This window comes from Penicillium hispanicum, assembly GCF_028827665.1.
Source record: "Penicillium hispanicum strain IBT 35686 chromosome Unknown utg000005l_segment0_segment0, whole genome shotgun sequence".
NCBI classification, from domain to species: domain Eukaryota; kingdom Fungi; phylum Ascomycota; class Eurotiomycetes; order Eurotiales; family Aspergillaceae; genus Penicillium; species Penicillium hispanicum.
The window spans coordinates 1,043,351-1,066,234 of NW_026623197.1; the positions used below are offsets into that span (position 1 = coordinate 1,043,351).

Below are 22,884 nucleotides of genomic sequence, written 5' to 3' on the forward strand. Positions count from 1 at the left end.
CCGGGAGTCTCGGAGGAGCTGCGCGTGCCATTCGGCGTGAATTCTGACCTTCAGCTGCTTGTCCTCGGCCGCTGATCGGGTCGGTCATGCCCGTTTGTCCGCGCGGTGATTGGCTCGCAGTGCGTCATTGCCACAAAGCCGAGGTGTGCTTAGCTAAGGATCTCTGACATGTGAAGTCCACACACATCGGCCAATTTGCGATTCGTGGAATGGGCACCTCGTGGTGGGTGGTGCCGAACCAGATCACAGCTGATCAGACTATAGTCGTGATACCTGGCGAACAGTCTGCAAGAGCTGCTACGAAAGATACAGACCCTAGCTCGAGAAAGTGGAACCAAGATGCTTCATATCACAGGCGGTTGGGACCGCAATCCCAGGAGATCAAGTCAAGAGGACTCGATTAATCTAGTAATACATCCAACGTCAAAGACTATATGTTAAACCCCCTCTATTCCTCATCCTCCGACTCATATGCAAACTCATCCGGGAGCGGTGCATCTTCAACGCCTTCTTCATCCTCATCCACGGCGGTCAGGACACCGGCCGCGGCGGCAGCGCCAGGGGCAGGGGTGTCAGACATGGCAGCACGAGCAGCAGCCCGTTGAGGGGTCTGGAGAGCAGCAGCACCGATGGCGGCCTGCAGGCGATCCTGGAGTGTTTCCGTAGGCGGAGCAGGTTGCCTGGTCTCTTTACTGGCCTTCAACTCAACAACTTCGCGAGGCTCGTCAGGCTGCTTATCGAGGACGACGACGACACCACCAGTAGGCTGTGACAAATTAGTTAACTCGAGAGCCCATAATAATGGGAGTTCGTGGAGACATACCCTCTTGACAGGCTCATACCGAGGGTCGGGGAAGGTCAGATACTTAAGCTGCGCGGGTAGTACCCTTGACATGTTGTCCAGCTCGTATCCAACCTTCTCCCGTTCCACCTTCTTCTTCGGGCCTTCGCCAGCACCCTTCTCAGTCTCCTTGCCTTCCTCGCCCTCTGCCTTGGCCTCCTCGGTCTCCATCTTCTCTGGAAGCTGATCCGAGACCTTTGGGGTGGTAGGAGTCTGGTCGATATCCATGCTTTCGCGACGGGCCTGTTTCTCCCGACGTTGGGCGCGACGCTTGGCCTGGGCCGTGGTGGAAAGTACAGCAGTCTTGACCTTTTCAGGTGCCTCTTCCGCCTTGACTTGCTGCTCAGGGGGGTAATCGAACAGACTAGGACGGGTGTTGCTGTGGAACTTGAAATATGGCACCTCCAGTTTCTGGTCTACACCAATCACAGAAGTCGGGGCAAAGCTAAGAGAAAGGAAGTGGGTAAGAGGGAACCAGTACCAGTATTGCACGAAGACAGCAGCCCCAACGATACCGGGCATGTTCAGGTTGCCAGTCTGTGTCTGGAGGCTGATCGTGCAGTTGCGGCCACCGGCATCGATAATGCCGAGAGCGACAGCGCAGCCGAACTTAGCCATGGCGTCCTCGTGGCGGTCACCAATCATCTTCATCATAGCCTTCCGCAGGCTAGTCACGCGGGGGTTCATGGCCTCATTTTGTTGGACGAGAACCATGGCAAGAGCAATCAGAGCACCCTGCCGGACAAAGTCTGTTGAGTCCTTGAGCATCGGCTCCAGAAGGTCGATAGCTTCGTCCAGGCCAGTTCCTGCGCAAGAGATACCAAGCGCCATAGCCGCGCCGTACCGGACATGAGGGTTGTAGGACTCCGAGAGAAGCTCAACCATCCGCGGAACACTCTGGTGCTTGCGGAACAGGATGAAACCCAAACTCAGCACGGCAACACGACGGACGTCATCGTTGACGTCGCTCACGGCAACGTGCAGAAGCTTACGCACTGCCTTGTTGCTGCCGCTGCCACAGTACGCCAGAGCAATCGTCATGATACCACCGTAACGAAGGGCGGGATCGGGATCACCCAGGAGACCGTTGATCAACTCATCAGCAGCCTCCTGGCGTCCATACATGATCAAAGCCATGCCCATGGCAAGACCCCGAACGATCTTCTCGTGCTGCGTGTCGTGCGCGTACTGGATCATATCTTCTAGCGCCTTCATGTTACCAGTGCCCAGCATGACGAGACCCATAGCAAGACCGACGGCTTCACCATTGAGGGCAGAGTCAGTGTAGAGGACATTCCGTAGATCTTCATAAATTCCTTCGTCGCCCGTGGCCATGCCTGCAACACCGAGGCCGAGGGCACCACCATGCTGGACAACTTCCTCGGTTGCCTTCTTGAAGTGATCACGAATCAGGTCAACAGCCATGCCGCCATGGTTAGCATAGATGAGGCCGAAGGCATAAAGAGAACCACCTTGGCTGTAGACAGAGCCGGAGCCTCCAACCCCAGCGATGTGCTCGCGAGGAAGGTAAGGCTGCAGAAGCTTTTGTCCCTGGCTGAGATTGCCACGGTGAATTACACCAAGAGCGGCGGTAGCCGTGAACTTGGACCAGTTGACAGCCTTGCCGAGCCATTCCAGGTTGTCTCGGAAGAACTTGTCATGGGTAGTCCCAGCGTGCATGAAGGCGTTGGAAAGGGTGACGGCGGTATGGAAGATTGAATTCCGGGCCTCAAGACTGTCGCGAATCTTATTCAAGATAGCAATGTCGGCCTTGTTGCTTCGGTAAAGGAATTCAAGGTTCAACTGAATGGTTTTAATACCATCCAGAATGGCAAGGATATTCTTAAATGGAGTACGCGATTCGCCTGAGGCATTACCATGGTCTCGGGACAGTCGGTTGGAGCTTGACTGATCCTCAAGCAGCGGGTCGGATTCCCTCGGATCATTATTCTCCTTCTCGGCTTCATTCTCGGGCACGAGCTCGGCGATCTCCTGGCGAACCTTTTGGAGGAACTCCTGGGTGCTGTTGTCGTAAAGATCGAAGGATATTTGGTAGGCAACGGCGAGGGAGCGTGGGTCACCCTTCTCAACGAGCTGTCGGAGAATGACAGATGCCATCGAGTGTTCATTAAGGTAGACGACGCATTTAGCGATGGAGAAATAGTCAGGTGCGGGAATCTCATTAAGTAGTTCGAGAATGAGTTTCAAGATCTAAGCCAGGAGCTCGTTAGCAGCGCCTCAAATGGCAGCGAAAACCGAGTGGAAATGACCGACCTCGTTCCGGAAAGCTCGCTCCTGGACAATACCCATGCAAATATCCAGAACGTACTCCATGAGTTCTTCACTCCGGCGAGATTCGCCTTGCTGCTTCTTCTCATCCTCGCTGGCGCGAATGATAGCCATGCGGAGAACGTCCAAGCTCTTTGCCTCGATTGCGATTCCGATCACTTGGCGATAGCGCTTTTGACGGAAGCACTCTTCAAACAATCGCTCAATCACAGCCTGAAGTTGACCCTGGACACCGCGCTTCAAGACAAGCGGTGTTTGCTCATGCTGGACGCTGGTGTCTTCGCCACCGGGATGGGCGGCGTCGATGCCAGGGACCTCCTGGCGTGATAGCAAAGACTTCGACGGCAGCGCAGACTTCGAGAATGGGGTGATCGGAGATGTCAAGCTTGCTGATGTGCTTGTGGCGCCATCGCCAGATGCTGGGAAAGAGGTGTTGAGGTTGGCGGACTGGTCACCGGTGCTAGGTCGCTGGGCGGCAGACAGAGAGATGAAGGTATCGACGCATTTCGCTGCACAGAAGCGCGAGGAAAAATCAGTTACCAAATACAAATGTATTTGACGAATCTTTGGTATGCTTACCGATGATGGTTTCCTCGTACTCGCCACCGTTGTCAAGCTTGAACAGGTTGCCCGCACCCAAAGCGAGGGCCATGCTCTCGTTATATTCCTGCAGATGGTAATACACCTTCGAGGCAACGAGGGCCGCCAGCTCCCTTTCCGAGAATGATTCATCTTCATATAGGGCCTCACTGGATAGGTGTTGTCAGTAAAGTCCTGTGGAACAGGGGCCTCGGTTGGAGGTTCGGACGCGCCGGGAGAGGCATAGGTTGCCAAATGCCAGTAGTTTCAAGAGGGATGTCAACTTACATTTCAGGAACGGCGTTCACAACCTCTGTCCACAGCAAGTCGATCTGGGAATCTAATGACTTCAAGGCAAAGACCTTCAGTTCTGGGTCGGGCTCGGAGAGGAAGCCGACCAGACCGGCGGCCGAAACAAGTCCGACCATCGTGGCTAAGCGAGACGACTAGCGTCTGAGTGTGAGAGATAGAGCTCGAGCTCAGATTGTGATGTTGTTGTTGGGATGACGAAACAACGTCGCCGGGAGGGAGCTTGGGGAAGACAGAGAGTGAGCCTCAGAGCACAGTTGCGATAATCGAAGCGGCGGGAAATATGATATTCCTTGGTAATGGAAGGGCGAGGAATACAAAGACAAAGTAAAGGTAAAGGACACGAGGAGATGGACTGAACGTACAAATGGAAGCTGGAAGCAGACAGCAGAAGCTTGCAGGCGCGAGTCAACGTCAACGGAGGAGCTGACTGTATCAGTCACGTGATCGTGTCGTGTCCGTGCCGGTGCATCAGCTGCTACAAACCAACACCCGACTTACCGCTGCTCCCAGGGACGTGACCGCATGCGATCATGCCGAAATACCCCCTCGTCCCCGGGGTAAACGCTTCTCCTATTTTATAGTCCCAATCCCGGTCCGCCTACCCTCTTCTACGATGTCAACCCTCCTCCCGTCTCGAGACAAGCGGCTACCACCGGTGCCTGCCGCCGGCTCGATGTATCACCATGACCCTCTTCTCTACGTCGAGCGAGAGACAAAGCACATTGAGCACAACCTTCAGAATTTGATTGATGCGCAAAGTGAAGGTCTTCTAGCTGGGCTGCCTCGCCCCCAGCCCGATGGCTCCTCTGAAGGAAGTTTTACTCCGACATCATCTGGGGCTGGACCGTCCCACTCGCCCTCTACAATCCCTGCGCGGCAGCCTCCTGTCAAGAAAATTGGGCTACAGACTGCGCGAAAGGGTATATTTCACTCGATCTACGATCTTCTAAAGCTCCGAGAGGAAGAGCGGGACATTCTCACGTCTCAGACGGACGACAGAGACAATGCGCTTCAAGAACTACAAGGTTTCACCTCGCGGAGAAATGGCCTAGAGGAAGCTATATCAAATATTCACAACGATCGGCAGAGCCAACGTACCAAACATCTACATGCTGAGGCTTGCAGCCTTGAGACTGACATTCGTGAACTTGAAACCAGGCTATATGAGATGAAAGCAAGGCACCGACATCTCATCGCTGAAATTTCCGATGTCCAAAATTCGGTGGACGCTAAATTGTCCTCGTATACTGAGTCCTTGTCCCTCCTCCAGTCTGACATTCGGAACTACCTTCGTGATCCCCCGGTGCAGCCTCTCTCGCGTCGCATGAGCGAATCTGCATTTTATACTTTGGCTCCCAAGCGCCGGACGCTTGAAATTGCACGTGATGCTTGGCAACAAGAACAAGAAGATCTACAAAGGAGGCATCAGGAGGTGGATGCGGAGATTCTGGCCCTCGAGGAAGGAGGAGGAGTCTGGAAACAAGTTATGGCTCACATTTCCGGCTTTGAGAAACGTCTCCGCAGCCACATGCGCCGTTACATTCAGTTAGAATCGCAGGCGACAAACAGTTACCAGATCCCAAGCGCTAGGGATGAAATCGCGGCCAGTGTTTCCCGGGATTTGGAGCAAACGACGCACCGGCTGGAAAGTTGTCTGGAGTTGGCCGAGAATAAAGACTGGAAACTCCTTGTGTGTTGCATTGCAGCCGAACTAGAAGCGCTTCGAGAAGCACGTGGAATGCTTCTTTCAGTCTTTGGCTTGCCAATGTCCCCCGAGGCGCCGGTTGCTCAGCCACCTTCGTCTGACTACCAAGCTCCGGATGAGCATATCGAAAGTCATGACGAATCTTTGAGCAACGATGATCCCGATCCCCCCGCTGATCTGTTGAAAGATGGGGATGCAAATCATACGGACAGCGCTTCAAGGTCGGACGACGATGAACCAGATCCAGCTTGGCTCCTGCCTGAAACCTGATTCTCATTAGAGCGAGATATGGTGAAATTCATTTGCACTCGGCGTTATAGTAAACCTCTCTCTCTCTCTCTATCGATAAGCATAAATATGTTGAATTGTTAAATGTCTCCTTCGAGTATTGGGTCACCATATGTACATAGTAGTTGGTCGTAGAATCGTGGTTTCCATGGCGGTGCGGGCGGGTCTTCCAACCACCTAATTCAAACCCCAACCACCACTTCTTCGTGCACAACAGTTGCTAGTCTCAGCTTGGCTTGACCTGATCATGTAAAGGACTATCGAAGTGGCCATGTACCTTCCATCACCCAGCTTCTCGTTCTTCATCCCCTCGGTCCACGATCGTTGTCAGCTGGACTGTCGTGTTTATCTCCCCCACCAGCTGCGAAATATACAAACCACCCCGACTGTGCCAATCCGTGGTGCCATTGTTGCCCACCCCTACGCATCACTTGGAGGCTGTTATGACGACCCGGTGGTCAGTTTTATTGGCGACGAACTTCTTCAGGCCGGCTATGTCCTGGGCACCTTCAACTTCCGGTATGGCATATATCCCGACCGCGAGCATCATGAAGACCACTGACCCGACGATGCCAGCGGAGCCGGTGGTTCAGAGGGCGCAACCAGCTGGACCGCCAAACCAGAACTGGGAGATTATGTCTCATTCTACGCATTTATGCTGCAGTACCTCCACGAGCTGAGCTCTGTAACTCAGCGACTACGCCAAAGCCCAGGCCGCCAGGATTCCGTCCCTCAGGGAGACCAAAGCATCCATCTCATTCTGGGTGGCTACTCCTACGGATCCATGATCGCATCCCATGTCCCGACCCTTGATGTCATGCTCGACCTGATCCGACCCGGGGCCTCTTCTTCAGGCACGCCGATCGATCAGATTGGCACTGCAGCAAGGAAAATTGCTGCCGAGTCGACACCAGGCTTGCAGCCCGCAGAACCGGACAGCCGGATAGACAACCCCGGGTTCTGCGCATCAACCACGATCTCCTATCTTCTCGTATCACCACTGCTGCCTCCAGTGAGTCAACTCCTGACGGTCTTTTCCACCCTATCAATGACTGGGGCGGGAGTATCAGTCAAGGCCCGACTAGCCGACCAGCTGAGCACGCACCGGACGCTTGCACTCTTTGGAGACCAGGACACCTTCACCTCAGCCCGCAAATTGCAACGGTGGTCAGCCGATTTGGGTCGCGTGCCGCAGAGTCAGTTCCGGGGCTTGGAGATCGAGGGCGCGGGGCATTTCTGGCGAGAGCAAGGAGTGGAGATGCGTGCGAGACAGGCTCTCCAGGAATGGCTCGGGCGTGATCCTTCGTGAAGACGTCCACTTTTCTCTAGGCTACGCATAGACATCCACAGTCATCACCTCTTACTGGGGTCGGGGCTCGATACGATAACTAGTGACTGAATCTTCGACCTGATGTACGCAACGGGTGGTGGGAGTCTCTCACATGCGCATGCATGTGAACCAGGGACGCAGCGGAACTTGTTCAGATGATGGGATGAGATCATCGGGGGACTGCGCATGGGTGGCGCATTTGCCTGAAGAGATAGCAGGAGATATCGGTGATAACTGTAGATCGATAACTGATCTTCCACGTCTGCTGACCCCCTCCATCATCTCCGAAACAAGGAAGTCAATGCTAAATGCCATCAAACTCATCCTAAGTTCCAACTAAAATTAAGCGTCCGGCGGGAAACAAAGTTGGGATTGGCCCTCGTGACGTTTGACCGCCCACTCGCGGGTCCCGTCTGATCTCCATCACTTCTTTCATCTTCCCTCTTCGATCCGCAATCCGCGATCTGGAAATTACCATTCAGTTCACCTTAGACTTATACTGTGGGCCGCGTCGCAGACCCCGGCTGGATGGCTTACTCCCGATGCACCGGCCTGCTATGACGGTGCTAGCCGACTCTTTAGGCCCTTCACAATGCCTGAAACATCATGACGCAGATCCCGCAGCCCATGCTTCACCACCGCGTTCCTTACGCAAGGCCGTCTCAATTCCAGCCGTGTCGTCGATCGTGAAGGACTCGTGGAATTGGGCAGGCGAGACCATAGGCACCTACCGTGGCGGTCTGTCTGCTCAACAACGGAAACAGCGGGCGGATATTGAGGATCGCAAACAAGTCCTCCACCTGAAGATCAAGAATGTGAGTACCTGTCACCCGGCCGGTACCTGCCGGAGAGTCGCATCTGCAGAGTTACCGCTCTAATCTCGATTCTGGCCGCAGGCTGTGTCGTACGAGGAATGGAGCAGCTGCGCAAGTGAGCTGGACGTGTTGGAAGACAACAACGCCTGGAAACGGACTTTCGAGTGCGACGAATATCACCCCCAGCTGGTTCAGGAACGACTGCGACAGCTGGAGGAGGCGCGCATCAGTTGTGATGTGAGCCGTATGTTGTTTCTCGTTCGCACCGCCCTCAGCCGTGATTTGGGGAAGATAAGTAACGCTTCCCTCTACCGCCATTCGCACATAGGAACGAAGGACTTGATTGATCGGTACATCACCACTGCCCTCGAGACAATCACCACGCTGGTCAATTTATCGGTCCATAATCGCTGCGATGGACTGGAGATGAAGTACATTCTGGACCAGCTTTTGGCAGCTCGCCAGGCGTTTGGTCGAAGTGCGTTACTCTTCTCTGGAGGAGCGACCTTTGGAATGAATCATATTGGCGTTCTCAAAGCACTTTACGAGGCCAAGTTAATCCCACGGATTATCTCCGGCGCATCTGCGGGCAGCATTGTGTGTGCAGTCTTCTGTACTCGCACAGATGACGAACTGCCGGCTCTCTTGGAGACATATGCGCACGGGAACTTCAATGTCTTCAATGAGGACGGCCAATCAGAGAACATATTTCAAAAGATTGCACGCTTTCTCAAATATGGTTCCTTCATGGACATATCTCACCTGGCGAATACGATGCGAAACTGGCTAGGAGACATGACATTCCAAGAGGCATATAATCGGACTCGCAGGATACTGAATATCTGTGTCTCAAGCGCCGGCATATATGAGCTCCCTCGACTGCTGAACTACATCTCCGCACCGAATGTGTTGATCTGGTCTGCTGTGTAAGTTTGTTCTCCTTGATTGGTGTGAGATCTTAACTAAGGACGAAATCAAAGCGCGGTCTCATGTTCAGTACCTTTGGTGTTTAGGCCATTCACACTGATGGCCAAAGACCCTCTGACTGGACAACCCATGCCATGGAATGATCTCCATAGACAATACATCGATGGCTCTGTGGATGGTGACCTCCCAATGACTCGGCTATCTGAGATGTTCAACGTAAATCACTTCATCGTGTCACAAGTCAATCCTCACGTCGCCCCTTTCTTACCCAAAGAAGACGGACCGAGAGCTGAAGGTGAACAAGGGCTGTCCCTCGTTCCTCGCTGGGTCAGCACGATAACGCACCTTGCAAAGGATGAAGTGCTCCACCGAATGACTATCCTGTCTGAGCTAGGGGTGTTCCCCAACTCTATGACCAAATTTGCATCCATTATGAACCAAAAATATAGTGGCGACATTAACATCTACCCCGAGCTGATCTCCTCTAACTTCCCGCGGATATTGGAAAATCCGACAACGGAGTTCATGCTGCAGGCCTGCCTCAGCGGAGAACGAGCAACATGGCCTCGGCTGAGCCGAATTCGGAATCACTGTGCCATTGAGCTTGCACTAGATCGAGCCATCCAACAGATGCGGGCTCATGTAGCCTTCAGTCCAGGCCAAGTTCAGTTGCGCCTCCATGGTGCCGCACGTCAGTCGACCGAGTCAATGGAAAACAGTGCTGGACGAGGACGCAATCGGAGACGGAGTTCGCGCAGTCATGAGCTAGACCACAGACGACCAAGAAGACCATCGGCAAGCCAAAATATACAGGAACTGCGAGAGGCGCGTAGTACTGTGTCTCTGGAAAACCCACTTTCCTCGGGGTCGAACGATTTTGTCTCCGTGCCACCTCGGGCGAAGGCCCACCACCGTCGATCCTCGATATCTTTTGGCGGCAGCTTCTTTGCCGTTGATTCCGATAGCGAGGGCGAGGGGGAACTCAACCTGTCTTTCTCTAGCCGTCCTCGGCTCTCCAGGAATCGGGCTTCCTGGGATGCCTCATCCTACGAAGACGCCTTGACTCATGGGATGCGTAATCCTGTCCGATCCCGGCAACCCTCTTTCTCTGCACACCAGTCCGCTTGGAGTCGACCAGGTTCTCCTCAACAGGCCCACAACCCTTCCGCTCGAGAAATCTCCATGGCTCTGTCGCCCTCCTCCCGTCACCTCCTCAGCATGACACCCACTATGGATCCGAGCTCTCCTGATTCTGCTACGCACAGAGCCCGCCACTGAACGATGCAGCCATTACCTACCCTGCCAGTCCACGGTATCCGTGTTCCGAAGTCATGGGTGCTCGCTATGTCGTTCTCAAGCTTTCGGTGCTGCGTGGTGTGTTGTCTTGATAGGCTAATCCATTCCAAACGACCTCCCCTTCCCAACTGCGTGCGGGACACTAGGGCGGGAAGGATTGGTGCAGAAGGTCGGGTGGATTTCCATTTCCTGCAGGCTTCGCTACATACCTTTTTTTTTGGTCTCCTCCCGCCATTGGTGCTACATAGTACACCTGGAACTTTCTCGTGTTTAGACTTGCCTGGGCGCCCCATATTTTCTCTTTCGAGGCATGCATTGTTGCTTGGATGATGGTTAGAATCCGCATTGGGCCGCGTCATGATGGCCATCTGTCATAGACAGCTGGTGACTTCAATGTGTGTTGTATGTATATAACAAGAGGGACTACCAGTTGTGTATACAGTGCCGTGCATTCGTGATGCATATTCAAGCTCTGCGCTATCATTCTAGTCGATCAGGTTTACCGACTGCGCTGCGCGGTCTCACCTTGCTGTGCTCTCGTAGTATTCAGTTATCAATGAAATCTATGGGCCCCGTAAACGGCCCCCGGGCTATGTAGTTAGGAGTTTTGAGCTGAACTAAACCTAACTAGGGAACTTTGATGTCAAACGCTCCGGAGCTTGGAAATAGCCCCCAAATACAACAAACCGTAGCTGAGCGTAACTTAAATTCGGATCAGCCGTGTTGCTCTTACTGCCGTTAATGGCATGCAAGGTGCGAATAGCTCCCTATTCGGCCCCCGGTACTGGACGACTGGGTATCAGCGTCATCCACATCTATAAGGCCGAGGTAGATTATCCTAGGGACTCATATATTTAGCCCATCCCTGCTAGACTGTAGCTAATGGTTGTCTCTTACGTCTCCTTGAACCGGATTACCAATCTTCATCATGTCTAAAGTTATCGCCGTCCACGGAGCAACGGGCACACAAGGCGGCTCCGTCGTCAAGTCGCTACTTCAGTCGAACTGGAAAGTCCGCGCTATCACTCGTAACGCATCCAGCGCTTCCGCCCAGGCTCTCCTCACGGCCGGTGTGGAGGTTGTGACGGCCGACTTTGATGACGAGGCGTCCCTTATCCAGGCCTATAAGGTAAGCAGGTTGTACTTCCAAGGTTACCTAGGTAGGTATTGTCCACTGGTAAGGTGGCATGTATTGACGGCTTGCGCAGGACGTCGAGGCCATCTTCTTGGTCACCAACTTCTGGGAGCACCTTTTCACCGGCAAGGGCCGCGACGAGTCAGGCGAGGCCGAGAGCAGACAGGCACTCACCGTCATCCGGATTGCGGATAAGCTGCCTTCGTTGAAGCACTTTATCTGGAGCACTCTGCCTGGCAATACTGAAGGGGTCAGTTGCACGAGCCAACCGGCTTCATTGTGCACTTGTACTGATTCTCGGACAGCAAGCAAAACGCGTCGCCGTGCCACACTTTGACTGCAAAGCCCAGGTCGATGTTACCATCCGCAAATCACACCCCAACCTTGCCGCCAAAACCACCTTCCTGTACGTCGGCTACTATGCCAACAACCTTGTCGACCTCCCCATCGTGAAGCCTTTCACCACGCCCGGCTCCTTTGGAAACTATTTCTGGATATCTCCCGTTCCGCGCACTGTGGTGATCCCCTCGGCGGGGGATACGAGGGTCAATGTGGGCGTCTTTACAAAAGCGATCCTTGCCCAGCCGGAGAAGACGCAAGGCAAATACGTCGCCTGCGTCGCTGACACGCTCACGCAGGACCAGGTTCTGCAGTACTGGAGCGCGGCGACGGGAAAGCCCGCGGCATTCTTGCAGGTCGAGGCTGGGGACTGGATCAAGGCTTATGGAAGCCCCGGCGAAGAAGCTTATCTCAACCTGAAGGCGTTTGAGGAAAACCAGGAGTGGTACCTGGATAATAGCCCCTTGCTGGCTAAGGATCTGGGTATTGACCAGGATATTGTCAACACTGAAGCTGCCTTTAAGAGTTTTGGAGAGAAGCTGCTCTAAAGGATCGTGCGGGGGATTTCCAGGCCCATTCCCTTACAGCTTTTCCACTTATGCAACGATTTCACGATAGGCAAAATTAGGATTTGCAAATTTAGCTTCTTAGCACACTTTTGTTTGTTTAGACTGTAGTAGGTTTATCCTTTCGGACCTATAATCTCATTACACGGAATGATGGGCCAAATAGCAGCACAGGAATGAAAGAGTTTGAGAGCTATTAACCTTACTCCGTCTTGACAGAAGACTCCGTTACAAAAAATGACCGGCCTACAAGTTACTATAGAGGCATTATACTGGTTATAGAGGAGGACTTGGGGGTCAGATCATCTGACCCTGAACGCATCACCTGATTTGTGATGGTTTTAGCGCTGTGGTCGCTTGATCCGCGATTTCCCATTCCCCAAGCCACTCCAACTCCCAATTCTTCTCGCACGACGATGCTCCAGAGTATCCGCTCTCTTTTTAGGAGCCCCTCAGCATCTTTCCAGATCTTGTCAGATCTTCATCTCGAAATTAATCAGCAATATTCTCTACTCGAGGTGCCCATTTGTTCCAAACACCTCATTTTGGCGGGCGACATTGGGCGTCTACAAGATTACGGTCAATACCTCGCTTTCCTTCGGAAGCAAACTGATCATTTCGAAATTGTATTCCTGGTGCTTGGCAATCATGAGTTCTACAATGAATCCTTTGAATCTGGACTCGAGAAAGCCAGGCAACTCGAGCAAGAACCATGTTTGAATGGACGGCTGGTCCTGCTCCATCGACGACGATACGATGTTCCGGGTACTCGCGTGACGATACTCGGCTGCACACTATGGTCCAATATTCCATCGGAAGCAAGGGACATTGTACAGTCCAAAATCCAAGATTATAGAAAAATTCAGGGTTGGGCAATTGATCAACATAATGCGGCTCACCAGTCTGATCTGACCTGGCTACGGCATGAAATACAAATGATACACCAAGACGATAGCAATGCCCTCAGGAAGATGAGCTCCCGGTCTATCGTCGTTGTGACCCATCACGCGCCGTCTCTCCAGCGAACTTCGATTCCGCAACATGCCCAGAATCCCTGGAGCGTTGCCTTTGGAACCGATCTCATCTCGGAGAAGTGGGAGGGTGTTAAACTTTGGGTATTTGGCCATACACACTATACAACGGAGTTCAAGGAGAGGGGCCTTAGAGTTGTGAGTAACCAACGGGGCTATGTGCTGCCTTGGAGCAAAGAGACAGAATTCGATGCGAGAAAGACCGTCTGGGTATGACGTATGTCTCGTAAAAGTCCGCCCTGAGAAGATCGGTGGCCTGCTTTCTTGGTAGACGTTGGATCGGGTAACTGAACCAGCTTCGAAACTTTCTTCATGTCGATTTATATCTCCCCTGACTCCAGGGTCCGCATTGAAGACAGGAATCACTGATTCGCGCTCTAAAAACCCCGCGTCTCGCTGCTGAGCTCTCCCTTGGAAACAAGCTTAAGTGAAGCTGTGGGGCCCCGGTCAGCATGAGTCAACATGAGTCGATTGGCTTTGCAAAGTTTATATGCGGACTGGGCTGTGGCGAATTATGAGAATTTGTCTGCCCCGGAGAAGAATTCCCCACCGGAATGGGTGATGTCGCTATAAGTACCGCCGTGCCAGCACGCCTTCGCCCTCTCTGAAAGCGCAATCCTTGACCTACAATAACAAGGGTTGGATCCATTCACATATCCACTCATCATGGCAACGAGCTCCACACAGTCCGGCGCTATTGTCTTTTACGACATCGCCATGCGCCCTCCAGTGGCGAAGACATGCAGCTCCCCGAATCCGTGGAAAAGCCGACTCGCGCTTAACTTCAAGCGCGTTCCGTATTCGACCTCCTGGGTACAGCTGCCCGACATCAGCAGCGTCCGTCGCGGTCTCCGCGTGCCCGCGTGCCGCAAATTCGCCGACGGCACCGACTTCTTCACCCTCCCCATTATCGAAGATCCCGCCACCAACGCTGCCATCGGCGACTCCTTCGACATCGCGGTCTACCTGCAACGCACGTACCCAGACGCGGGCGCAGGCGATTTGCTCCCTCCGCAGACGCTGGACTACGTTTGCCCTCACGATCTGGGATTCCTCGTCCCGTTGTCGGAGCGCGGGGAAGGCGCATATCCTGATTACGCCGAGTTCAACATGAATGTCGACGCGGCCTTTACCATGCACGTCGCGCTCATGGTACAAGGTATACCGCTGGACCCAGCGAGGGCTGAAGAGAGCAAGGCCGAATTTGTGCGGCGCGCGGGTGTCTCATCTTGGGATGATTTTGCGGTCGTTGGCGAGCAGCGCGAGAAGCTGTTGCGCTCCTTCCAGGATACATTGGGGGGCCTCGCCAAGCCATTCCTGAGCGATACCAGCGGGCCGTTTCTATTGGGGAAGCAGGCGAGTTATGCGGATCTGATTGTCGGTGGATGGCTGCGAATGGCGAGCAGGACTCTCCCGGAGGCAGAGTGGGAGGAAGTGCGGAGTTGGCATGGAGGTGTGTTTGGGAGGTTGCATGACGCGCTGGATCAATACGCAGAAGTCAAGTAGACAGTTGGCCAGAGAGTGTGCTAGTTATGGCCTAGAGGACAGCCAGACTCGGGCGTCAAGGGAAAATGAAAAGTTTCAATTCATCCAGCAAGCAAGGTATGCGAAGCGTTGAGACCGAATCTGCATGCATCAAAATCTCCTTCGAATTTGGGTTGAATCTATTCAGCATCTGGCTGGCTACTTGATGATATTCAATAAATTCTCCGCGCTTTGATCGGGGGTGTTCGCAGAATCGCCCTGCCGTCATCTTTAGCGTCGGTGGTGTGATATGATCGGCCATGCCAGGGTCCTCTCAATGAGCTAATTTTCCCTGATCGTTGAGCATTAGTGATGTCCTCAATCTCATTGGCCCCATTCACTGATCGGAGTGATCGAAGCTTTTCTCCGCGATGAGCCCAGTCAACGCAGGGTCTTCGGACTGGGGGCAACTTCTTACGGGTGGGCTAACGGGTGACTGTTGGTGGTGTGCTCCAAAGCTCACCGGCAAACTTGGACATCCCAACACACAAGACGATCCCGACCATCAATTCCAACAGCCTGGACCCACTGATGTGCGCGGAAACCGTCCAACATTGAATACGTTGGCGAAGAACAGATACTTCTCTGGAGACGAAGTGAGCTATCTCATCGTCCCTGTCTTGCCCTGGAGGTTAATCCCTTCAGATTGCCGAGGCTGCAAATGGTACCCAAAGCGCTTACGGCTTCGACTACCACTTCTCGATCTCATGGTTGGCGGCAACCTTATCTCGGGCAAATACTCGATTGGTTGGCAAGATGACCGAGTGCCCAACACTCTTGGCCCGGCTCTTGGTGTTGACTAACATGCGGTACTCGAGATCGACGGGAGTATCACTCGAGAAGACACATATTTCGGCAATAATGCCAACTTCGTCCTCCAGCGATGGGGACAATATGTGGACATCGTCAATCGTTACGGTGGTCCTTTTGGCGCCGAGACGCAAGCCGAAGATCGGGTCAGTACAACCTCCGCTATGCTAGACCGTCATCTTCTGATGTACCCCTAGGCCCTCCGATACGACAACTCCCGTGCTACAAACCCCGAGTCCTTTGTAGGTTGCCAGTGTGTCCACAAGATCGAACCAAAGCAAGATGTCCTATGACTGACGAGCCTCAATATAGTTTCCTACGCCGAGCGAGTCTTTCTTTACGAAGGGCTCGTACGGCACCGACTAAAAAAGCCCCAACTACAAGAACATTGCTCCCTTCTCCATAAATGAGACCTTTCCTGAAAACTGGTATCGATGGGCTAAGCCCTTCACGCTCGCCTCCACTCTTGCCGAGGTCCTTGATCTCTTCCTGCTCATGCCATGCGAGCTCGGTGCCAACGAGGGGCTGAACGTCATCATCCCGCTCAAGCTGGATATTAACTCGTACACGGTTCCGCAGCTGGCATGCTCGCCCGTGGAGAACCAACTTCGACATTGTGCCTGACCAGGTTCAGCCGGCGATCGCAAACTTCTACGAGATTGGGTTTTGCGAAGGGCATCCTTGTACTTTTCGTCACAGACTATGGGCTTTTCAGCTGCCCAACGGTCAACTTTGTCAAGCCCACCGTCAATGCGGGGAATGTCAATGGCAGCGTGAGCTCTTAGGGATCTCCAATCAACGGTGCTTATACTGGCATCCGGGTCGTCAAGCCTGATTCCTAGCCTTCGTGACGGGTCGCAAGAGAATATGTCTGGATCCATGATTAACTTCCCCAGCGATGTGCCCGACCGATTCACTTACACCGCAGATTATCTGCAGCTTTCCCTCAAGTGGAGCATTTCTGATATCCCACTGGCGGCGATACATTGTGGGCACTTGGTCTAGTCTCACACCAGGATGCATCCAACAAGGAATTCATGAAAGAGTACGCACAAGAAACTTTGTCATCCACATACGCTGCTGGTGCCCCTAGACACTCGAGGCAAGTCGACATGCACACGAACTAGCAAGGCGTCGGGCTCGGATTTTGCGGGGAAAGGGGTGCTAGCGTCATAGAGAAGGATCAACGTGGGTTGACTTCACAGTTCGCAGCGAGGCAACGCACCTTGCCCAAGGAGAACCCCACTGTGGCGAGCTGCATTGTTCTACTAGTGTCTCCTTGTAAGCGAGCAAGCGAGCTGGTGCCGTTACTACGTACCGATCGATCTACTGACAAATATGTGACGGAGCTTGCAGAGGTCTCCGCCGTGGCCTGCCGCGGATCAGCTAGTCGAGTGGTGCCGTGAAAGGCAACGAGGGGAGAAGATGATAGCAGCGAGAGAAGCCGGTGGGTCGTGCAGAAGCGTGGAAGCGAACATGTTGGCGTCGCGGGAGGCGGCTGGGCCCGGCTCCACTATTTGGCATCACTGCGAGTCAACCAGTCATGGAGCTGGCCCCTACGACGGATGGACGCATCGGATCGCAGATCGTGGATGATGACTGGTTCGTGTAACCTGACGTCCCCGGAATGGGTCTGTTTTCCTCGTCTGACTATGTATAGGCCAGAGGAACCATGGATGGCTGCTTGTTCTGATAACAGATCTTCGGCCTCCCCGAGCTGAATCTTCGCATCCCTTGCCACAACTTCATCATCCAGAAGGACCGAGCAAGTCTCGGCTATCGCCTCGAGCTGTGATCTGTAAGGGATCCGGATTTAAGATTGAGGATTTTATGAAAACGTCGCAGTGATGATCAGTCGATCGCTTAGCTGGACGATAACACAGCGCGTGGGCGGAGCTGAGCATTCGTGTGATGTGCAACTGTGGCCTGTCGCAGGAGTTCGGACGTCGAGCTCCGTTGTGCAAGATGCATACGCGCAAGATGCATACGCGAGCTGCTACCGACCAGTGCTCGCCTGGGATGGCACTCTGATTGGCGACCTCGCAGAATCTTCATCACCCACTCGAAACTCAGTTCATACGAACAGACACACGTACATCAGCGTCAGTAGGAGATCGTCGATCCGAAAACAAGAGTCCATGACGTTGCAAAGACGATACAGAGCAATCTATCCTGGAGATGTGTATAGAATCTTCAGCTGTAGAGGAGCATGAAGATCATCTCGACCCGAAACCTGCTGAGATCCTCGTATACCTCGTATACCACGGCGAAAGGGTATAAGTATCCCCTCTCATCCCAGCCTATTCAATGTAAATTCAATTTCAATTCCAAGTCAATTACAAGTCAATTCCTGGGAACGAAACTCCCTGAAGAGTTCTTTCCACTCCTCAATCCTTATTTATCAACCAACTCAACATGGTTCGTCTGGCACACCTGGCTGTCTGCTTGATAGTCGCAGGGGTAGCACCTGCAGCCGAAATTTGCGGCACGGAGGAAGAATGTAACAAAATGTGCGAGAAGAATTGGGAGAAAGGCTACATCTGCGAGCGTTACAGCGCCAAGCAGCGCGCCTGCGAAGGATGCGTGACCTTCCGATGCATGACGAGAGCCGAAGTCCCCTACCGGAACCCCCTGGATGGCAAGATGGCCTGCTGCCCGGCAGACACGCACTTTGAATTCAACGCCGACGTGAAGAAAGGCAAATGCTGTCCCAATGGACAGTACCTGAGCCTGGACCCCAAGGCAAAAGCAGTCGGTTGTTGCCCGCAGGGTACTCCGAAGCATTCGTTCTTTGTCGACCCTGCCAACGGAGATTCCTCCTGCTGCGAGGCCACCGCCATCGGCTACATCGATGGCAAATGTGTGATGCCCGAGCAGCCGAAGCCTCCAACCCCCGAGCCCAAGCCCAAGCCCGAGCCCAAGCCAAAACCGGCGGACGAGTGTGGTCACAAAGTCTGCCCTCCAGATGAGCACGACATGGGCGTCGAGTATGGAAAGTGCTACCGCTTGATCAGCGCGGTGTCTGGTTTCCCCCTGAGCGTGCCTCGCAGCGACTACCGGTTCGATGTGAAGAATCCCATCTGGCAGTTCCGTGTGTGCCGAAGCACGAAGAATTGCTCGCCCGGCGGGACGGTCAAGTCAGATGAGAAATTCGTCCTCAACGATGTGATCGGGGCTCCCAACAACAAAGAGCCTGGTCCGTGGTGGATGTGCAAAGGTGTACACCACTACCCCTGCCTTAACGAGAAGATTGCCAAGGAATTCTCCGCGAAGAAATGGTGCACCTCCGAAGGCTGTGGTATCTGCATTGCTGCCGATCCTAATGGTTTGGGTGGTGTGTGTCCAGGCCAGGCATCACTTGGTGACACTAATAACCCTCGCAACTGCATGCCCTTCATTGTCGAGGAGGTGCCCTGTCTCGCAAAGAACCCGTTGGCACCAGCGGTGGAAGCAAAAGAAGCGGCTTCCTTTGAGGCCGCATCTGCCAGAACCGCTCCAGATGCTGACGGCGAAGAGTTCGAGTTCGAGTTCGCTGATCTCGAGGGTGAAAAGGAGGAACTGTGAAGCTGAGGTGGTGGTAGTGGAGTAGTGATGCGTCTTCTACCAGACGATCCTCTTCGTATGTTCCAGGCTTAACAGAACAGCACTGGACAGAACGGCAGCTGAGTCCTAAGGTAGTGTGATTGTTTATTTAGGTATTTGATTACTTGCACTGGTAATTCTCAGTCGCGTCTATATTATCCATTTCCTAGAAGCAGTGGAGCCCCATCCCGGCGTATATACACATCAAATGACGGCCATTCCAGCAACAACCTGTCCAACGCCTTGGTGTATTTTCCCAATTTTGCAGACTAGAGGCTATGGGCCTGCAGGAAATCAGCAATCTGCTTGTAACCCGCAGTAGCGTTGTAGTGCAGGTTAAGGCCGTGGCCAGTGTTGGGCTGAATATATACGGACCAAGCCTTGGCCGACGGGAAAGCCACCTTAGCCTGAGCAGGAATAGAAGCCGCAGTGCCTCCCGTCGCCAGACAGTCACCTCCACAGAAGGGGAGATCGTTCGTCCCAGAAATAAGCAAAACCGGGCCGGTGAAATCCGTCTTCGCGGGTGCGCTGGAGACGGTCAAGAGTTCGCCGACGGTAACGGGCTGTTTCGTCTGCTCGGCCATGGCGAGAACCTTGGGATCAAAATAGGGCGGCTCGAAGAAAAGGTATTCGCAGTTTCCTGCGTCTGTAGTCCTGGCCCACTCGGCTGCTCGAGTCGCGGTTCAGGCGAGCCTGTTGGAGGTTGGCACCGGCAACGAAATACGACACGAATGAGGAGTTTAGCGAGAAGCCAGACAGAACGATTCCGTCGGAGAGATATGGGTATTTCGCCGTCAAGGAGTATGTCTGGAGCGATCCGAAGGAATGTCCTACATGGACGACCTTGGATGGCGTCTTCTTGAGGCGCGGGAATGAGCCGTTGCGCAGCGTGCGGATCAGTTGAGCCAGTGCCTCGACTTCCAGAAACTGTTGGATTTCATTCTTGGGTTCTCCGTGGGACGAGCTGCCAACGCCCAAGCGGTCGTAAGAGAGCGTGTGGTAACCTCGAGAAAGGGCATACTCGACGTAAGAATAGTTGTAGTCGTTATATGGGAGATCCCAGTATCTGCGCGAAGAAAATTAGGGGAAAACGACGACTAACGGTGCTGATTGGCTCACGTCTTGTCGAATCCAATTCCATGCGTCAGAACCTGCACCGTCGCATCTTTGCCAACGGCATTGTCGGGCATGCAGTATTGAGTCGCGAGGTTGTATTCACCAGAGACAGTATTGTACCCATCCAAGAGCTCCTCAGTGATATTCCTTCCCTGTCGACTTAGGGCCAGTGCAAACCTAGTGGCGTCCAGGTTGGTTTTGGGTGTGTCGAAGACGAAGTTTCCATTCCTGGCGGAGACAGCGACCGGGACAGTCACATTGTAGCAGGTCCTTGCCGATGCAACTCCGGCAAGGAAAGCCCAGAGCCCAAGTGATAGAAGAAACATTCTGTCGTAGATTAGCCCGAACTCGTAGAGTTGAAGTTGGGCAGAGTACACGATCTTGAATTTATTCTGAGAAAACAAAAGAACCGATCCCGCTTGATATAACAAACAGTGCCCCTTAAACGATCTATGAACGTAATTCCCTAATTTTTAAATATTCTATCTACACCCTCCATGGACCGTTGATCGCCCCAGGAGCCTCAGAAGGGTTGGGATTGTGACAAATACCTCACGATATGCCCAAACATCCCCGTCGGCATGAGTACCATAGGTAAATACATACTCACTTGCCCTTTATTGAATTTGAACCGTTTTCATTACTGATATTATACTCTCATGACGGCGAAAGTTTCCACTGCTCTGCGTCTATACAGCATCGATCATTACCACACAGCTACCAACCTACTGTATATCTACAGTACATAGCCTCACGTAAGGAAGCAGTGGATACAGAATCCTGATGGGCCGGTATAGGCTAAGAAGTTGAGATTTTCAAACAACTGGGCCGGCCGCCCGTTGAGCTGGCAGCATTTCAATCTCAAGACTAGGGGACGACAGAAGAGTCATCGGATCGAACCCGATACTTGAGAAAGCTTCATCAGATGGAGTCAGGAGAGGATCTACATGACTATAGGCGGCGTATACTGCCAGAATTTAAGGGGTTCGCTACTGTAAAGTGATCCATACGAATGACAAATTAGAAGCGGGAAACGGGGAAATGAATGCAAATCGAAACTCCACTCTTCCACACTATAAACCTCTGGCTCAGTGCGAGGGGAATAGCCTAAAATTCAGACTGGAAACCGGTTCTTGGTAGACATATAACTAAGTGGATTCTGGGGCCAGCGTTGGAACAGGGGCTCCCCGCAGAGACAATCGAGGCTCCGAGATCTCTAGGCATTTGGATAAAAGCTACGATTGGGGATCAGCGGCCAGCTTTGATCCACTCTGCAAAAACAGAACTCGTAAGCTTGCTAAACTAAGCTGCTCTTGAATTTGGTCGACTCAGTTCGATCCTTTCAAGGTTCTCTAGTACCAAGCGGCGAGGTTGGTACAAGAGAAAGAAGGCCGGGTGAATAGGTGTCCCAATTTCACTCGGTCAGCGAAGTTTGAGTAAGTAGGCTTACTAGATATACATAGTGATGCACACATATATCGGGGATGTATCTAGTTACCTGCGCCAAAGGATGTGATATCAACTAATTAATGAGACACTGGCCGGATGGAAAGCTGACCGAGTGGATCAAAACTCTACCTGGGTGGTAACAATTGGCGGGAATAGGAAGTTGAGTCGCCTAATCACTAGCCTACTTGACAGATTATCCACGAATCATGACTGTCAAATCTAGAAAGCATTCGAAGGACAGTTTTTAATCGCGATAGACCACCAGGGTCATCTCCGTCCCTCAAGGCTGTCCTGGTGGATGCTTCATAAAAGATCTACATTATCGGCAAGAATGACTTCAGTCCAAGGACTCACATCATACCACATTCAGATCTGCATCGTCGATTGCCGAGCAAAGCTGTTTCCAGGGTTCTCTTCCGAGATTGACTCTCACGAAGAACTAAGTATTAAGTTGGCTGAAGAAAGCTGTCAAAGCTAGACTTGGTCGTACACAAGCTCCAAAGGGGTTCAATGCCCATCCGGGCAACTATTAAATCATGAATCAACCCTGGAAGTCTCGCGCTAGCTGATTTGTTTCGTCTCACAGGCACCCGATCTTGACAAAGTGAATGCCTCTTGATACCGAGTCGGCAAAGGATCACTTTTTATCACCAAGAAAAGAGAAAGCGCTGCGAGAAGAAAGAGCGACGAGTCGAGAGAGTGGAAGGTCCTTTAGCGCTTCCAAGAGCTTAATCTGGCATCACATTCGACGGACAGATTAATGGCTGATATAGCTAGTATAATAGGCGAACGGATTGGAGAGCTGCGAAAGGGAAGACTTGTGAGTTCTTCACCGGCATATAGCATGGCCGTCGCAGTTATCTAATGCAGAAGGAGACCGACTCTGATGATTGCAGTACCGTCGGAGACCGAAACGCCGGGGGAAAACATACACCGAGGGAATGCTAAAA

The 22,884-nt window shown here is 52.9% G+C and overlaps 10 protein-coding genes across 10 annotated transcripts; 8 read left to right on the plus strand and 2 right to left on the minus strand.

Moving 5' to 3' along the window:
• Positions 1-448: 448 nt before the first annotated feature.
• Positions 449-4,137, minus strand: N7459_005846 (proteasome regulatory particle base subunit RPN2; the record flags this gene model as incomplete). Its single annotated transcript, XM_056945030.1, has 5 exons — positions 449-766; positions 824-3,052; positions 3,116-3,639; positions 3,710-3,879; positions 3,998-4,137. The coding sequence occupies 5 exons, from the start codon at positions 4,135-4,137 to the stop codon at positions 449-451; spliced, it is 3,381 nt and encodes a 1,126-aa protein (XP_056799365.1).
• Positions 4,138-4,634: 497 nt separating this feature from the next.
• On the plus strand, positions 4,635-5,996 carry N7459_005847 (uncharacterized protein; the record flags this gene model as incomplete). The annotated part of the gene is made up of 1 exon (XM_056945031.1): positions 4,635-5,996. One exon carries the CDS (start codon positions 4,635-4,637, stop codon positions 5,994-5,996), a length of 1,362 nt encoding a protein of 453 aa, XP_056799366.1.
• A 289-nt stretch (positions 5,997-6,285) lies between these two features.
• Positions 6,286-7,323, plus strand: N7459_005848 (uncharacterized protein; the record flags this gene model as incomplete). The annotated part of the gene is made up of 2 exons (XM_056945032.1): positions 6,286-6,533; positions 6,591-7,323. 2 exons carry the CDS (start codon positions 6,286-6,288, stop codon positions 7,321-7,323), a joined length of 981 nt encoding a protein of 326 aa, XP_056799367.1.
• Positions 7,324-7,886: 563 nt separating this feature from the next.
• N7459_005849 (putative Patatin family phospholipase) lies at positions 7,887-10,364 on the plus strand (the record flags this gene model as incomplete). Its single annotated transcript, XM_056945033.1, has 3 exons — positions 7,887-8,159; positions 8,241-9,085; positions 9,173-10,364. 3 exons carry the CDS (start codon positions 7,887-7,889, stop codon positions 10,362-10,364), a joined length of 2,310 nt encoding a protein of 769 aa, XP_056799368.1.
• Positions 10,365-11,310: 946 nt separating this feature from the next.
• Positions 11,311-12,404, plus strand: N7459_005850 (NmrA/HSCARG family protein; the record flags this gene model as incomplete). Its single annotated transcript, XM_056945034.1, has 3 exons — positions 11,311-11,511; positions 11,591-11,767; positions 11,823-12,404. The coding sequence occupies 3 exons, from the start codon at positions 11,311-11,313 to the stop codon at positions 12,402-12,404; spliced, it is 960 nt and encodes a 319-aa protein (XP_056799369.1).
• A 434-nt stretch (positions 12,405-12,838) lies between these two features.
• Positions 12,839-13,669, plus strand: N7459_005851 (calcineurin-like phosphoesterase; the record flags this gene model as incomplete). Its single annotated transcript, XM_056945035.1, has 1 exon — positions 12,839-13,669. One exon carries the CDS (start codon positions 12,839-12,841, stop codon positions 13,667-13,669), a length of 831 nt encoding a protein of 276 aa, XP_056799370.1.
• A 450-nt stretch (positions 13,670-14,119) lies between these two features.
• N7459_005852 (uncharacterized protein) lies at positions 14,120-14,959 on the plus strand (the record flags this gene model as incomplete). The annotated part of the gene is made up of 1 exon (XM_056945036.1): positions 14,120-14,959. The coding sequence occupies one exon, from the start codon at positions 14,120-14,122 to the stop codon at positions 14,957-14,959; it is 840 nt and encodes a 279-aa protein (XP_056799371.1).
• A 389-nt stretch (positions 14,960-15,348) lies between these two features.
• On the plus strand, positions 15,349-16,411 carry N7459_005853 (uncharacterized protein; the record flags this gene model as incomplete). Its single annotated transcript, XM_056945037.1, has 5 exons — positions 15,349-15,573; positions 15,623-15,724; positions 15,796-15,933; positions 15,985-16,029; positions 16,172-16,411. The coding sequence occupies 5 exons, from the start codon at positions 15,349-15,351 to the stop codon at positions 16,409-16,411; spliced, it is 750 nt and encodes a 249-aa protein (XP_056799372.1).
• A 1,791-nt stretch (positions 16,412-18,202) lies between these two features.
• On the plus strand, positions 18,203-19,351 carry N7459_005854 (uncharacterized protein; the record flags this gene model as incomplete). The annotated part of the gene is made up of 1 exon (XM_056945038.1): positions 18,203-19,351. The coding sequence occupies one exon, from the start codon at positions 18,203-18,205 to the stop codon at positions 19,349-19,351; it is 1,149 nt and encodes a 382-aa protein (XP_056799373.1).
• Positions 19,352-19,638: 287 nt separating this feature from the next.
• On the minus strand, positions 19,639-20,811 carry N7459_005855 (alpha/beta fold hydrolase; the record flags this gene model as incomplete). Its single annotated transcript, XM_056945039.1, has 3 exons — positions 19,639-20,031; positions 20,087-20,435; positions 20,489-20,811. The coding sequence occupies 3 exons, from the start codon at positions 20,809-20,811 to the stop codon at positions 19,639-19,641; spliced, it is 1,065 nt and encodes a 354-aa protein (XP_056799374.1).
• Between the last annotated feature and the right edge of the window lie 2,073 nt (positions 20,812-22,884).